This window comes from Hyla sarda, chromosome 8, assembly GCF_029499605.1.
Source record: "Hyla sarda isolate aHylSar1 chromosome 8, aHylSar1.hap1, whole genome shotgun sequence".
Lineage (NCBI taxonomy): Eukaryota > Metazoa > Chordata > Amphibia > Anura > Hylidae > Hyla > Hyla sarda.
The window spans coordinates 18,536,849-18,554,653 of NC_079196.1; the positions used below are offsets into that span (position 1 = coordinate 18,536,849).

The window sequence follows — 17,805 nt, forward strand, 5'->3', positions numbered from 1 at the left end:
CCAGTGAAAGCGTTCCTTGTGTGTTCCTAGCCTGTGTTCCAGACCTCCTGCCGTTGCCCCTGACTACGATCCTTGCTGCCTGCCCTGACCTTCTGCTACGTCCGACCTTGCTCTTGTCTACTCCCTTGTACCGCGCCTATCTTCAGCAGTCAGAGAGGTTGAGCCGTTGCTGGTGGATACGACCTGGTTGCTAGCGCCGCTGCAAGACCATCCCGCTTTGCGGCGGGCTCTGGTGAATACCAGTAGCTACTTAGAACCGGTCTACCAACACGGTCCACGCCAATCCCTCTCTGGCACAGAGGATCCACCTCCAGCCAGCCGAATCGTGACAATAAGTAATGTAATGTATGTACACAGTGACCACACCAGCAGAATAGTGAGTACAGCTCTTGGGTATAATACAGGATATAACTCAGGATCAGTACAGGATAAGTAATGTAATGTATGTACACAGTGACCTCACCAGCAGAATAGTGAGTACAGCTCTGGAGTATAATACAGGATATAACTCAGGATCAGTACAGGATAAGTAATGTAATGTATGTACACAGTGACCCCAGCAGAATTGTGAGCACAGCTCTGGAGTATAATACAGGATATAACTCAGGATCAGTACAGGATAAGTAATGTAATATATGTACACAGTGACCTCACCAGCATAATAGTGAGTACAGAAAGCTCTGGAGTATAATACAGGATATAACTCAGGATCAGTACAGGATAAGTAATGTAATGTATGTACACAGTGACCTCACCAGCAGAATAGTGAGTACAGAAAGCTCTGGAGTATTAAACAGGATATAACTCAGGGTCAGTACAGGATAAGTAATGTAATGTATGTACACAGTGACCACACCAGCAGAATAGTGAGTACAGCTCTTGGGTATAATACAGGATATAACTCAGGATCAGTACAGGATAAGTAATGTAATGTATGTACACAGTGACCTCACCAGCAGAATAGTGAGTACAGCTCTGGAGTATAATACAGGATATAACTCAGGGTCAGTACAGGATAAGTAATGTAATGTATGTACACAGTGACCTCACCAGCAGAATAGTGAGTACAGCTCTGGAGTATAATACAGGATATAACTCAGGATCAGTACAGGATAAGTAATGTAATGTATGTACACAGTGACCTCACCAGCAGAATAGTGAGTACAGAAAGCTCTGGAGTATTAAACAGGATATAACTCAGGGTCAGTACAGGATAAGTAATGTAATGTATGTACACAGTGACCACACCAGCAGAATAGTGAGTACAGCTCTTGGGTATAATACATGATATAACTCAGGATCAGTACAGGATAAGTAATGTAATGTATGTACACAGTGACCTCACCAGCAGAATAGTGAGTACAGCTCTGGAGTATAATACAGGATATAACTCAGGGTCAGTACAGGATAAGTAATGTAATGTATGTACACAGTGACCTCACCAGCAGAATAGTGAGTACAGCTCTGGAGTATAATACAGGATATAACTCAGGATCAGTACAGGATAAGTAATGTAATGTACGTACACAGTGACCCCAGCAGAATTATGAGCACAGCTCTGGAGTATAATACAGGATATAACTCAGGATCAGTACAGGATAAGTAATGTAATGTATGTACACAGTGACCTCACCAGTAGAATAGCGAGTACAGCTCTGAAGTATAATACAGGATATAACTCAGGATCAGTACAGGATAAGTAATGTAATGTATGTACACAGTGATCTCACCAGCAGAATAGTGAGTACAGCTCTGGAGTATAATACAGGATATAACTCAGGATCAGTACAGGATAAGTAATGTAATGTATGTACACAGTGACCTCACCAGCAGAATAGTGAGTACAGAAAGCTCTGGAGTATTAAACAGGATATAACTCAGGGTCAGTACAGGATAAGTAATGTAATGTATGTACACAGTGACCTCACCAGCAGAATAGTCAGTGCAGCTCTGAAGTATAATACAGGATATAACTCAGAGTCAGTACAGGATAAGTAATGCAATGTATGTACAGAGTGACCTCACCAGCAGAATAATGAGTACAGCTCTGGAGTATAATACAGGATATAACTCAGGATAAGTACAGGACAAGTAATGTAATGTATGAACACAGTGATCTCACCAGCAGAATAGTGAGTACAGCTCTGGAGTATAATACAGGATATAACTCAGGATCAGTACAGTATAAGTAATGTAATGTATGTACACAGTGACCCCACCAGCAGAATAGTGAGTACAGCTCTGGAGTATAATACAAGATATAACTCAGGATCAGTACAGGATAAGTAATGTAATGTATGTACACAGTGACCCCACCAGCAGAATAGTGAGTACAGCTCTGGAGTATAATACAAGATATAACTCAGGATCAGTACAGGATAAGTAATGTAATGTATGTACACAGTGACCTCACCAGCAGAATAGTGAGTACAGCTCTGGAGTATAATACAGGATATAACTCAGGATCAGTACAGGATAAGTAATGTGATGTATTTACAAAGTGACTACTTTATGAATATTAATTGTAGGTGTAAACTGTAAAATAGTTTGTAAAGGTGGATGTACACTACTTGGCCAACAAATATTGCACCACTGCCTCCAAGGAACAGGTGACCTCTGGCCAAACTACTGAAACCTTACTGTATACTGTTTATACATGTCACTCAATAATAAACTAATACAGTAGTCCCTCAAGTTACAATATAAATAGGTTCCAGGATGACCATTGTATGTTGAAACCATTGTATGTTGAGACCATAACTCTATGGAAACCTGGTAATTGGGTCTGAAGCCCAAAATGTCATCCAAAAATAGGAAAAAGTGAGGATTAAAGAAAAATAAGTAGATAACTAATACAGATAAAGCAAATCCTTACATATAAAAGTAATAAAGATCTGCTGGGAGCTGTAATCACTGTCTATGTAGAGGACAGGAGCTTCTTCAGGGTCCTGTACAGTACACACAGTGTCCTAAAAAAGTAATGGAGCCGCCCTCACCTGGTGTCCAAAGGAGCAGCTAACCCTGGTACAGGTAAAGAGTACAGAACATGTAATACCTCCCTGTACTGTAGGGGGTGCTACCAGACACCAGTCAGTGTATACACTTCAGTAATACAGGTAAAGAGTAGTACAAAACATGTAATACATCCCTGTACTGTGGGGGGTGCTATCAGACACCAGTCAGTGCATACACTTCAGTAATACAGGTAAAGAGTACAGAACATGTAATGCCTCCCTGTACTCTAGGGGGCGCTATCAGACACCAGTCAGTGCATACACTTCAGTAATACAGGTAAAGAGTACAGAACATGTAATACCTCCCTGTACTGTAGGGGGCGCTACCAGACATCAGTCAGTGCATACACTTCAGTAATACAGGTAAAGAGTACAGAACATGTAATGCCTCCCTGTACTGTAGGGGGCGCTACCAGACACCAGTAAGTGCATGCACTTCAGTAATACAGGTAAAGAGTACAGAACATGTAATACCTCCCTGTACTGTAGGGGGCGCTACCAGACACCAGTCAGTGCATGCACTTCAGTAATACAGGTAAAGAGTACAGAACATGTAATACCTCCCTGTACTGTAGGGGGCGCTACCACACACCAGTCAGTGCATGCACTTCAGTAATACAGGTAAAGAGTACAGAACATGTAGTACCTCCCTGTACTGTAGGGGGCACTACCAGACACCAGTCAGTGCATGCACTTCAGTAATACAGGTAAAGAGTAGTACATAACATGTAATACCTGCCTGTACTGTAGGGGGCGCTACCAGACACCAGTCAGTGCATACACTTCAGTAATACAGGTAAAGAGTACAGAACATGTAATATCTCCCTGTACTGTAGGGGGCGCTACCAGACACCAGTCAGTGCATGCATTTCAGTAATACAGGTAAAGAGTACAGAACATGTAATACCTCCCTGTACTGTAGGGGACGCTACCAGACACCAGTCAGTGCATGCACTTCAGTAATACAGGTGTTTACCAGTAAAATGCCCATTCTAAGGCTGGGTCCACACTACGTTTTGTCCCATACGGGAGCGCATACGGCAGGGGGGAGCTAAAAGCTCGCGCTCCCGTATGTTACCGTATGCGCTCCCGTATGCCATTCATTTCAATGAGCCGACCGGGGTGAAACGTTCGGTCCGGTCGGCTCATTTTTGCGCCGTATGCGCTTTTACAACCGGACCTAAAACTGTGGTCAACCACGGTTTTAGGTCCGGTTGTAAAAGCGCATACGGCGCAAAAATGAGCCGACCGGACCGAACGTTTCACTCCGGTCGGCTCATTGAAATGAATGGCATACGGGAGCGCATACGGTCACATACGGGAGCGCGAGGTTTTAGCTCCCCCCTGCCGTATGCGCTCCCGTATGGGACAAAACGTAGTGTGGACCCAGCCTAATTGGTCAGATCTTCCAGCCATAGACACGTTTCGCAGATCTGGACTGCCCGTACATTGTATGTTGAAACTATTGTAAGTTGAGGGATCACTGTATACCATAAGCTCCTAGGCTCCTCCTGGTGGTGGCTGCAGGCAGCCAGCATACTATATTTTACATCTACGTCTATGCAGAGGATTTGGATCACTGTATCAGAAACATCTGATCGCTATTAAGATAAATTATGAAATAAATCGGCACAGAACTATGATACAATGATAAAATACAAAATAACAGTAATATGCAAAAAAAATAAAGACAGACAATGATACCTATGGCAGGATCCAGTCTTTTCGGGGGGTTCCATCTGAGCTTTACTACTTTTCCAGTTACAGATGTGATTATAGGGGGACCGTCAGGAGGGTTGGGCACCACATCTGTAGACGGAAGGTACAGATAGCAAGTTAGACCAATTCTATCCTTTATTATAACCAGTCAGGTGTTCATTTAACCCTTAAAGGTTAAATCAGAAAGTTAAACAGATTTGTAAACTTCTTCTATTAAAAAATCTTAATCCTTCCAGTACTTATCAGCTGTTGTATGCTCCACAGGAAGTTCTTTTCTTTTTGAATTTCCTTTCTGTCTGACCACAGTGCTCTCTGCTGACACCTCTGTCCATGCCAGGAACTGTCCAGAGCAGGAGAGGTTTGCTATGGGGATTTGCTTCTACTCTGAACTGTTCCTAAAATGGACAGAGGTGTCAGCAGAGAGCACTGTGGTCAGACAGAAAATAAATTTAAAAAGAAAAGAACTTACTGTGGACCATAGAGCAGCTGATGAGTACTGGAAGGATTAAGATTTATTTTTTTTTTTTAATAGAAGTGATTTACAAATCTGTTTAACTTTCTGGCACCAGTCGATCAAAAAAAAAAAAAAGAAAAGAAAAAGAAAATGTTTTCCAGCGGAGTACCCCTTTAAAGCTCAGCTGTTTTGCACCCGTGTTAGCAGTCATGGGTATAATTCAATGGACTCCAAACTGTGGCCCTCCAGGTGCTGCAGAACTACAACTCCCAGCATGCCCGGACAGCCAAAAGCTGTCCGGGCATGCTGGGAGTTGTAGTTCTGCAGCATCTAAAGGGTCATGTTTTGGAGACCACCAGAATAGTCCGTAAAGTCATGAAATTCCTACCTGTGACATATAAGTGGGCATAGCACGCAGCTTTGCCCACCTTGTTGGAAATTACACTCTTGTAGACGCCGGCATGTGAATGGCTGACCGATGCGAAGACCAGGCGATGAATGTCCTTATCTACAAGGAAACACAACACAAGAGTTTGTTCTCTTAAAGAAACTTAATTACTTTTTTTTTTTTTACTGATTAGAGCCAGATACTGTCCCATTGATACTAATGGGAAAGGTGTCTAAACGTGCTCTGTGACCTTTGTAAAATTTATTCTAGAAGGAGAGGGAGGCTGAGCTGTGAGCAACATATTTTGTGTGCGCTTCTGTTCTCTATAGACTGATGTTAGATTTCACTGTTAACCTGTCTGTGATGATAAGAAGGAGACTGCTGGGAAGTGATCTGTACAGAACAGGAAGTCTCAGCCTTGTTTTAGGCCTAGTGGCCAGAAAGGGAACTGCAGGATCTCAGATTTTTTTTTGATATGATAGTAAAAAAAAAAAGGAAAACAAAATCACAAAAAAAATCATAAAACATACTGTATGTTTAACATAAAATGATTTAGCCGCAACTACAACTTCCTCCTTGAGCACAAATGTGTTTGCCAGCGTCATTGGCCGAAACATAAAGAGGCTTCGGATTGTGTACACAAGATCGTGCTGTGACTTCCTGCTGAGGTAGGGGAATGTTACGCCGAGCGCTCCGGGTCCTCGCTCCTCCCCGGAGCGCTCGCTACACTCTCTCCGCTGCAGCGCTCCGGTCAGATCCACTGACCCGGGGCGCTGCGATTCTGCTGCCAGCCGGGATGCGATTCGCGATGCGGGTAGCGCCCGCTCGCGATGCGCACCCCGGCTCCCGTACCTGACTCGCTCTCCCTCGGTCCTGTCCCGGCGCGCGCGGCCCCGCTCCCTAGGGCGCGCGCGCGCCGGGTCTTTGCGATTTAAAGGGCCACTGCGCCGCTGATTGGCGCAGTGATTCCAATTAGTGTCTTCACCTGTGCACTTCCCTATATCACCTCACTTCCCCTGCACTTCCCTGCCGGATCTTGTTGCCATTGTGCCAGTGAAAGCGTTCCTTGTATGTTCCTAGCCTGTGTTCCAGACCTCCTGCCGTTGCCCCTGACTACGATCCTTGCTGCCTGCCCCGACCTTCTGCTACGTCCGACCTTGCTTCTGTCTACTCCCTTGTACCGCGCCTATCTTCAGCAGCCAGAGAGGTTGAGCCGTTGCTAGTGGATACGACCTGGTCACTACCGCCGCAGCAAGACCATCCCGCTTTGCGGCGGGCTCTGGTGAAAACCAGTAGTGACTTAGAACCGATCCACTAGCACGGTCCACGCCAATCCCTCTCTGGCACAGAGGATCCACTACCTGCCAGCCGGCATCGTGACAGTAGATCCGGCCATGGATCCCGCTGAAGTTCCTCTGCCAGTTGTCGCTGACCTCACCACGGTGGTCGCCCAGCAGTCACAACAGATAGCGCAACAAGGCCAACAGCTGTCTCAACTGACCGTTATGCTACAACAGTTACTACCACAGCTTCAGCAGTCATCTCCTCCGCCAGCTCCTGCACCTCCTCCGCAGCGAGTGGCCGCTCCTGGGCTACGCCTATCCTTGCCGGATAAATTTGATGGGGACTCTAAGTTTTGCCGTGGCTTTCTTTCCCAATGTTCCCTGCATCTGGAGATGATGTCGGACCTGTTTCCCACTGAAAGGTCTAAGGTGGCTTTCGTAGTCAGCCTTCTGTCCGGAAAAGCCCTGTCATGGGCCACACCGCTCTGGGACCGCAATGACCCTGTCACTGCCTCTGTACACTCCTTCTTCTCGGAAGTCCGAAGTGTCTTTGAGGAACCTGCCCGAGCCTCTTCTGCTGAGACTGCCCTGTTGAACCTGGTCCAGGGTAATTCTTCCGTTGGCGAGTATGCCGTACAATTCCGTACTCTTGCTTCAGAATTGTCCTGGAATAATGAGGCCCTCTGCGCGACCTTTAAAAAAGGCCTATCCAGCAACATTAAAGATGTTCTGGCCGCACGAGAAATTCCTGCTAATCTACATGAACTTATTCACCTAGCCACTCGCATTGACATGCGTTTTTCCGAAAGGCGTCAGGAGCTCCGCCAAGATATGGACTCTGTTCGCACGAGGCGTTTCTTCTCCTCGGCTCCTCTCTCCTCTGGTCCCCTGCAATCTGTTCCTGTGCCTCCCGCCGTGGAGGCTATGCAGGTCGACCGGTCTCGCCTGACACCTCAAGAGAGGACACGACGCCGCATGGAGAACCTCTGCCTGTACTGTGCTAGTACCGAACACTTCCTGAGGGATTGTCCTATCCGTCCTCCCCACCTGGAAAGACGTCCGCTGACTCCGCACAAAGGAGAGACAGTCCTTGATGTCTACTCTGCTTCTCCACGTCTTACTGTGCCTGTGCGGATGTCTGCCTCTGCCTTCTCCTTCTCTACCGTGGCCTTCTTGGACTCTGGATCTGCAGGAAATTTTATTTTGGCCTCTCTCGTCAACAGGTTCAACATCCCAGTGACCAGTCTCGCCAGACCCCTTTACATCAATTGTGTAAACAATGAAAGATTGGACTGTACCATACGCTTCCGCACGGAGCCCCTTCTAATGAGCATCGGATCTCATCACGAGAGGATTGAACTTTTGGTCCTCCCCAATTGCACCTCGGAAATTCTCCTTGGACTTCCCTGGCTTCAACTTCATTCCCCAACCCTGGATTGGTCCACTGGGGAGATCAAGAGTTGGGGGCCCTCTTGTTCCAAGGACTGTCTAAGACCGGTTCCTAGTAACCCTTGCCGTGACTCTGTGGTTCCTCCAGTAACCGGTCTCCCTAAGGCCTATATGGACTTCGCGGATGTTTTCTGCAAAAAACAAGCTGAGACTCTACCTCCTCACAGGCCTTATGATTGCCCTATCGACCTCCTCCCGGGTACTACTCCACCCCGGGGCAGAATTTATCCTCTCTCTGCCCCAGAGACTCTTGCCATGTCTGAGTATGTCCAGGAAAATTTAAAAAAGGGCTTTATCCGTAAATCCTCCTCTCCTGCCGGAGCTGGATTTTTCTTTGTGTCCAAAAAAGATGGCTCCCTACGTCCTTGCATTGACTACCGCGGTCTTAATAAAATCACGGTTAAGAACCGCTACCCCCTACCCCTCATCTCTGAACTCTTTGATCGCCTCCAAGGTGCCCACATCTTTACTAAATTGGACTTAAGAGGCGCCTATAACCTCATCCGCATCAGAGAGGGGGATGAGTGGAAAACGGCGTTTAACACCAGAGATGGACACTTTGAGTATCTGGTCATGCCCTTTGGCCTGTGCAACGCCCCTGCTGTCTTCCAAGACTTTGTCAATGAAATTTTTCGTGATCTGTTATACTCCTGTGTTGTTGTATATCTGGACGATATCCTAATTTTTTCTGCCAATCTAGAAGAACACCGCCAGCATGTCCGTATGGTTCTTCAGAGACTTCGTGACAATCAACTCTATGCCAAAATTGAGAAATGTCTGTTTGAATGCCAATCTCTTCCTTTTCTAGGATATTTGGTCTCTGGCCAGGGACTACAAATGGATCCAGACAAACTCTCTGCCGTCTTAGATTGGCCACGCCCCTCCGGACTTCGTGCTATCCAACGCTTTTTGGGGTTCGCCAATTATTACAGGCAATTTATTCCACATTTTTCTACCGTTGTGGCTCCTATCGTGGCTTTAACCAAAAAAAATGCCGATCCCAAGTCGTGGCCTCCTCAAGCGGAAGACGCCTTTAAACGACTCAAGTCTGCCTTTTCTTCGGCTCCCGTGCTCTCCAGACCTGACCCTTCCAAACCCTTCCTATTGGAGGTTGATGCCTCCTCAGTGGGAGCTGGAGCTGTTCTTTTACAAAAAAATTCTTCCGGGCATGCTGTCACTTGTGGTTTTTTTTCTAGGACCTTCTCTCCGGCGGAGAGGAACTACTCCATCGGGGATCGAGAGCTTCTAGCCATTAAATTAGCACTTGAGGAATGGAGGCATCTGCTGGAGGGATCAAGATTTCCAGTTATTATTTACACCGACCACAAGAACCTCTCCTACCTCCAGTCTGCCCAACGGCTGAATCCTCGCCAGGCCCGGTGGTCTCTGTTCTTTGCCCGATTTAATTTTGAGATTCACTTTCGTCCTGCCGATAAGAACATTAGGGCCGATGCTCTCTCTCGTTCCTCGGATGCCTCAGAAGTTGAACTCTCTCCGCAACACATCATTCCACCTGACTGCCTGATCTCCACTTCTCCAGCCTCCATCAGGCAAACTCCTCCAGGAAAGACCTTTGTTTCTCCACGCCAACGCCTCGGAATCCTCAAATGGGGTCACTCCTCCCATCTCGCTGGTCATGGGGGCATCAAGAAATCTGTGCAACTCATCTCCCGCTTCTATTGGTGGCCGACTCTGGAGACGGATGTTGTGGACTTTGTGCGAGCCTGCACTATCTGTGCCCGGGATAAGACTCCTCGCCAGAAGCCCGCTGGTTTTCTTCATCCCCTGCCTGTCCCCGAACAGCCTTGGTCTCTGATTGGTATGGATTTTATTACTGATTTACCCCCTTCCCGTGGCAACACTGTTATTTGGGTGGTCGTTGATCGATTCTCCAAAATGGCACATTTCATCCCTCTTCCTGGTCTTCCTTCAGCGCCTCAGTTGGCTAAACAATTTTTTGTACACATTTTTCGTCTTCACGGGTTGCCTACGCAGATCGTCTCGGATAGAGGCGTCCAATTCGTGTCTAAATTCTGGAGGGCCCTCTGTAAACAACTCAAGATTAAATAAAATTTTTCTTCTGCATATCATCCCCAGTCCAATGGACAAGTAGAAAGAATTAACCAAGTCTTGGGTGATTATTTGCGACATTTTGTTTCCTCCCGCCAGGATGACTGGGCAGATCTCCTTCCATGGGCCGAATTCTCGTATAACTTCAGAGTCTCTGAATCTTCCTCCAAATCCCCATTTTTCGTGGTGTACGGCCGTCACCCTCTTCCCCCCCTCCCTATCCCCTTGCCCTCTGGTCTGCCCGCTGTGGATGAAATTTCTCGTGACCTTTCCATTATATGGAGAGAGACCCAAAATTCTCTCTTACAGGCTTCTTCACGCATGAAGAGGTTCGCGGATAAGAAAAGAAGAGCTCCTCCCGTTTTTTCCCCTGGAGACAAGGTATGGCTCTCCGCTAAATATGTCCGCTTCCGTGTCCCTAGCTACAAGTTGGGACCACGCTATCTTGGTCCTTTCAAAATTTTGTGTCAAATTAATCCTGTCTCTTACAAACTTCTTCTTCCTCCTTCTCTTCGTATCCCTAATGCCTTTCACGTCTCTCTTCTTAAACCACTCATCCTCAACCGTTTTTCTCCCAAATCTGTTCCTCCCACTCCTGTTTCCGGCTCCTCGGACATCTTCTCTGTCAAAGAGATCTTAGCCTCTAAAAAGGTCAGAGGGAAAACTTTTTTTTTAGTGGACTGGGAGGGTTGTGGTCCTGAAGAGAGATCCTGGGAACCTGAGGACAACATCCTAGATAAAAGTCTGCTCCTCAGGTTCTCAGGCCCTAAAAAGAGGGGGAGACCCAAGGGGGGGGGTACTGTTACGCCGAGCGCTCCGGGTCCTCGCTCCTCCCCGGAGCGCTCGCTACACTCTCTCCGCTGCAGCGCTCCGGTCAGATCCACTGACCCGGGGCGCTGCGATTCTGCTGCCAGCCGGGATGCGATTCGCGATGCGGGTAGCGCCCGCTCGCGATGCGCACCCCGGCTCCCGTACCTGACTCGCTCTCCCTCGGTCCTGTCCCGGCGCGCGCGGCCCCGCTCCCTAGGGCGCGCGCGCGCCGGGTCTTTGCGATTTAAAGGGCCACTGCGCCGCTGATTGGCGCAGTGATTCCAATTAGTGTCTTCACCTGTGCACTTCCCTATATCACCTCACTTCCCCTGCACTTCCCTGCCGGATCTTGTTGCCATTGTGCCAGTGAAAGCGTTCCTTGTATGTTCCTAGCCTGTGTTCCAGACCTCCTGCCGTTGCCCCTGACTACGATCCTTGCTGCCTGCCCCAACCTTCTGCTACGTCCGACCTTGCTTCTGTCTACTCCCTTGTACCGCGCCTATCTTCAGCAGCCAGAGAGGTTGAGCCGTTGCTAGTGGATACGACCTGGTCACTACCGCCGCAGCAAGACCATCCCGCTTTGCGGCGGGCTCTGGTGAAAACCAGTAGTGACTTAGAACCGATCCACTAGCACGGTCCACGCCAATCCCTCTCTGGCACAGAGGATCCACTACCTGCCAGCCGGCATCGTGACAGGGAATAAGTGAAAGAGTCAGGACAGCCGAAAAAATCTAACTACACAGCAAAAAAAGACAGGCACTAAGCACATATCTTCCGAGTGAGTGGAACTCTGCTCCGAAACTCCATTGCGGAAAATACAGTGCAGCAGCCTCCCATGGAAATTCTGCCCAAAGAATGAACATGTTCATTCTTTCTGTGGAATTCACCCGGAAATGCACTGCCGTCTATGGAGAGGGCAAATTTATGATCATTCCTAGTGGTCCTTGTTTTGTCGCCACCCACTACTGATGGAATCTTTACCTGGAACATCTCTGGGAGGATATTCCATGGTATGAATAGACCCTAAGGTGTGACTAACATTTCAAACAATTTTGCATAAATCAATAGGACAAGCAACAATAAGAATAAGTAATATTTCCTATCAAAGAAATGGGCTTCCTTCTGCACTTACAAGGCTGATTTCCTCCCCTCACTTTTTATCTGCTCATCACTAAGGGAAAGGCTGCTTCAGTAGATTGCACTGAGATCAGGTTACATTGCCTATAGAAATCTATGGAGAGGGGAGGGGCCGATGAGCAAGAAAAGAAGTGCAGGCACACAGACACAGATTCTGCAGGCTTATTGTCTCGCATAAGGTGTTGGATTTACAGGTTACACTGCTTAGTACTGCTATATTTGCTGCTCCTCCATCTGAGGGTTTGTTACAGAGAGGTAAGGGAGCTGCGTATGGGAGCAATAACAGAAGCTAGAATGCAGCTGTGCATAGGGACATAGACATGGAACCTGCAGGGGCGTAACAAAGGGGGAAAACAAACTAAGGTGTGAATGAGCCATAAGATGTAACCATAATTTCAAAAAACTTTGCATAAATCAATAGTACATGCAACTAAAAGAATCCCTGTAACATATCCTATCAAAGAACTAAGCTTCCTTCTGCGCCTACAAGGCTGATCTCCTCCCCTCACTTTATATCTGCTCATCACTAAGGCTGCTTCAGTAGATTGCACTGAGATCAGGTTACATTGCCCATACAAATCTATGAAGAGGGGTGAGAGCAATGGGGATGAGTGAGGAAGAAAGGAGGTGCAGGCGCACAGACAGAGTCTGCGGGTTTATTGTCTCACATAAGGTGTTGGATTTACAGGTTACACTTCTCAGTACTGCTATATATGCTGCTCCTCCATCTGAGGGTTTGGTACAGAGAGGTAAGGGAGCTGTGTATGGGAGCGATAACAGAAGCTAGAATTCAGCTGTGCATAGAGACATAGACATGGAACCTGCAGGGGTGTAACAAAGGGGGAAAACAAACTAAGGTGTGAATAAGCCCTAAGGTGTAACCATCATTTCAAATAACTTTGCATAAATCAATAGTAAATGCAACTAAAAGAATCCCTGTAATATATCAAAGAACTAAGCTTCTTTCTGCTCTTACAAGGCGGATGTCCTCCCTGCCTCACCCCTTATTGGCTTATCACTAAGGGAAATGCATCTTCAGTAGAGTGCACTGAGATCAGGTTACATTGCCTATACAAATCTATGGAGAGCGGGAGGGGCAATGAGGAAGAGAGGAAGTGCAGGCACACAGACACAGACTCTGCAGGCTTATTGTTTCACATTCCCATGTCTCACAGGTTACACTGCTCAGTACTGCTTTATATGCTGCTGTAACATCTGAGGGTTTGTTACAGAGAGGAGAGGGGACCTGTTGTGCTCTTATAGATATAAGAATAACATCAGTGTCTTAAAGGGGTACTCCAATGGAAAACATTTTTTTTAATGAACTGGTGCCAGAAAGTTAAACAGATTTGTAAATTACTTCTATTTAAAAATCTTAATCCTTCCAGTACTTATTAGCTGCTGAATGCTCCACATGATGTTCATTTCTTTTTGAATTGCTTTTCTATCTGACCACAGTTCTCTCTACTGACTCCTCTGTCCATTTTAGAGACATTCCAGAGTAGGAGCAAATCCCCACAGCAAACCTCTCCTGCTCTGGACAGTTCCTGACATGGACAGAGGTGTCAGCAGAGAGCACGTTGGTCAGACAAAAAAAAATTCAAAAAGAAAAGAACTTCCTATATAGCATACAGCAGTTGATAAGTACTGGAAGGATTAAGATTTTGTAATAGAAATAATTTACAAATCTGTTTAACTTTCTGGGACCAGTTGATTTTAAAAAAAAAATGTTTTTCAGCGGAGCACCCCTTTAAGCTTTCCTTACAAGTAACCCCCCCATTTTTATAATCACTTACATTGGGTCATCCTGCGGTCGTCTGTGCTCTGGATCTTCTGCCCATTGTGATACCAGGTGATGGTGGGGTATGGTAAGCCGGTGACCTGACACTCCAGTTGTACTTCACGAGACTCCACCACATCTAAGTCTTGTAGGGGACGCAGGAAATCCGGCATCAGCACCCCCTCCACCTCGCTCTCTTGCACTTCCGGTTCTTCCGGAATGGACGGCATCTTTTCAAGCCTGGATCTGAATGAAATATACTATATAAATATATATATTTATATTTTTATATAAATATATATATAAATTATTTTTTATTTATATATATATATATATATATATATATACACATACATATATATATATATATAAATATATAAAAATAAAAATATATATACATTTTATATATATATGTATATATATATATATATTCTTATTTTGTGTGTATATATATATATATATATATATATATATATATATATATATAGCAAAGCTGCTTGGCACAGTGTTTCACAACCAGGGTGCCTCCAGCTGTTGCAAAACTACAACTCCCAGCATGCCCGGACAGCCGACGGCTGTCCGGGCATGCTGGGAGTTGTAGTTTTGCAACGTAAGTTTTGAAATTCTTAATTTGCAAATAGTCTTAAAGATGCCCTCTGAGAATTATTATTGTTACTTTATTTGCCTTTATAGTGCAGCATAGGTGATTATTAGAGAATAATATAGAGGTTCTTGTTTATGTCCTGTGCTTACCTGTTTTTGCTGATGTGGCAGACATGGGGTTTTTGAACCATACTAATTCCTAGTTCAAAACAGAAATCATTTCCTAAGGCTGCCTACATTTCCCATGAATCCTCTGGCTTTGCAGAAAGAGGGGGTGGAGTCTGATCACTGCACTTCACCAATCTGTTCGCCTGGCTAGACTCCAGCAACCAGAAGTCTAAACTGCTGAGACTCATAAGTGGGTTGGTGTCAGTTCATACTACGTGCAGTTTTGATGCGTTTTCTTTTATAAAGTGCGTTTTTAGAGAAAAAATAGCTATTGAGTTGAAAGCGATTTCACCTATACACATAATTGTTGCATTTTTGACACTTTTGTACAATATTTTGGATGTCTTTTGCTGCGATTTTTCCCTCAATTTTGCGCAAGTGCGCTAAATAGCTTACTTTTTCCAGTGATTTTGGGGAAGTGACGGCAAAAACTGAAAAAAAAACCAAAACTGCAGAAATGCAGTGTGTGAAGACAGCCTCAGGAGAGGCGTATAACTATATATCCTGATCCGACAGATATAGGAGCAGCAGTATACAGATAGAGCTGGAGGAGAGATGTATAACTACTAAATATCCTGATCCCATAGAGATAGCAGCAGTATACAGATAGAGCTGAAGGGGAGGTTTATAACTACTTGTATTCTGATCCCATAGAGATAGCAGCAGCAGTATACAGATAGAGCTGCGGGGGTTGTATAATCGCTATATATCCTGATCCCATAGAGATAGCAGCAGCAGTATACAGATAGAGCTGAAGGGGAGGTGCATAACTACTATATATCTTAATCTCATAGAGATAGCAGTAGCAGCATACAGATAGAGCTGGGGAGTGCGTAACTACTATATATCCTGATACCATAGAGAGAATAGCAGCAGTATACAGATAGAGCTGGAAGGGAGGTGTATAAGAGATAGCAGCAGCAGAATACAGATAAAGCTGGAGGGAGGTATATAACTTCTATATATCCTAATCCCATACAGATAGCAGGATACATATAGAGCTGGGAGGAGAGGTGTATAACTACTATATATCCTGATCCCATACAGATAGCAGCAGCAGTATACAGATAGAGCTGGGAGGAGAGGTGTATAACTACTATATATCCTGATCCCATAGAGATAGCAGCAGTATACAGATAGAGCTGGAGAGGAGGTGTATAACTACTATATATCCTAATCCCATAGCAGTATACAGATAGAGCTGGAGGGGAGGTGTAAAACTACTATATATCCTGATCCCATAGAAATAGCAGCAGTATATAGAAAGAGCTGGAGAGGAGGTGTAAAACTACAATATATCCTGATCCCATAGAGATAGCAAACCGGTGATCACATGACCCAGTTACTGTAATGAAACACATGGATTCAGCTGTGTTGGAATAAAACAGATGGCGCTGTAGGACTAGTGATAGGGAGAGTGCATGACAGAAAAAACAGGAGTCCTTCTTTAAAGGACAACGGCAGCGCAATATACACTGATCCCCTATCTACAAGATAGGGGATAAGTGTTTGATCACGGGGGGTCCGACCGCTGGGACCCCCCTCGATCTCCCTAACGGGGCGCCGCCATTAGCGCTCATGGTGACGTAGGGTCGACCTAGAGGTCGACGGTGACGCCCTGTCTCCTCCCCGTCCCCATAGAGTTCTATGGGGGAGACGGGGAGGCACGAACGTTGCCTTCCCGCCTCTCCCATAGAGATGCATGGAGGAGGCGTGCCGGCTGCAACGTCATGCTGCGGCTGGCACGCCCCCTGCATGGGAGAGCCGCGGCCCTGTACAGGAGATCACAGGGGGTCCCAGCGGTCGGACCCCCCGCGATCAAACACTTATCCCCTATCCTATCCTATCCCCTATAATCACGCTACAATGTCCTTTAAATAAAAACATCCTTCCATTCTGTGTATACAGCTCAAATGCCAAATTATGTGTCTCCATGGTTACAGACCACAAACAAACCCTGTGTAGTCTGATGGTACAGTTGTATGTTACTCTTTTATCTGCCTCCTTCTCTACTATATGTCATTTTTCTTTTTATTTTATAGAAGAAAACTAGGATCAGGGTACACCGGGTACGTTTGTTGTTTGATATCATAGCGATACATAGGAGCTGCGTACACAAAACGGTGAACAGGTCACCTGTTGTTTCACAGTGCTGGTAGTGCCCCTGCTTATTCCAGAAGCTTTATATTCTATTATGTATATACATAGTGGTGAATTTCCCTACATGTGAGATGAGGCGCCAAGTCGGGGCTCCTCCACGTAGAGCTCTGCGGAGCATTCAGCTTCCCCGTGTTGGTTGCGGGCAGTGACCGTATATTGCCCCTCATCCTCACTGGACACCTGGGTGATCAGCAGAGTGTGGTACCCTCGCTCTTTCAGGATATGCACGGTGTCGCTTTCTTCCACCGGATGACCTAAAGGGACAGAATTAAAGGGAAAGGTCATGGAAAAGCAACTGTTGTAGTCAGTAGAGATGAGCGAACTTACAGTAAATTCGATTCGTCAAGAACTTCTCGGCTCGGCAGTTGATGACTTTTCTTGCATAAATTAGTTCAGCTTTCAGGTGCTCCGGTGGGCTGGAAAAGGTGGATACAGTCCTGGGAAAGAGTCTCCTAGGACTGTATCCACCTTTTCCAGCCCATCGGAGCACCTGAAAGCTGAACTAATTTATGCAGGAAAAGTCATAAACTGCCGAGCCGAGAAGTTCGTGACGAATCGAATTTACTGTAAGTTCGCTCATCTCTAGTAGTCAGTGTAGTCTGGACTGCCCCCTCCAGACAATTTTTATGTTCTTTAAAGGGGTACTCCACTGTAAAAAAAAAAAATGTTTAAATCAACTGGTGCCAGAAAGTTAAACAGATTTGTAAATTACTTCTATTAAAAAAGCTTCATCCTTCTAGTACTTATCAGCTGCTGTATGCTCCACAGGA

At 45.9% G+C, this 17,805-nt stretch overlaps 1 protein-coding gene across 2 annotated transcripts in view; it reads right to left on the bottom strand.

The window, feature by feature from the left end:
- The window catches only part of SPEG (striated muscle enriched protein kinase), a 374,397-nt gene that overhangs the window by 98,592 nt on the left and 258,000 nt on the right, over window positions 1-17,805 (bottom strand). For both annotated transcript variants that reach the window (XM_056537025.1, XM_056537027.1), the window contains 4 exons: window positions 17,100-17,289; window positions 14,121-14,350; window positions 5,576-5,695; window positions 4,719-4,823 (listed from right to left, as the gene is read on the bottom strand). In XM_056537025.1, the coding sequence (XP_056393000.1) occupies window positions 4,719-4,823; window positions 5,576-5,695; window positions 14,121-14,350; window positions 17,100-17,289 (645 nt within the window). The remainder of the gene's footprint in view (window positions 1-4,718; window positions 4,824-5,575; window positions 5,696-14,120; window positions 14,351-17,099; window positions 17,290-17,805) is intronic.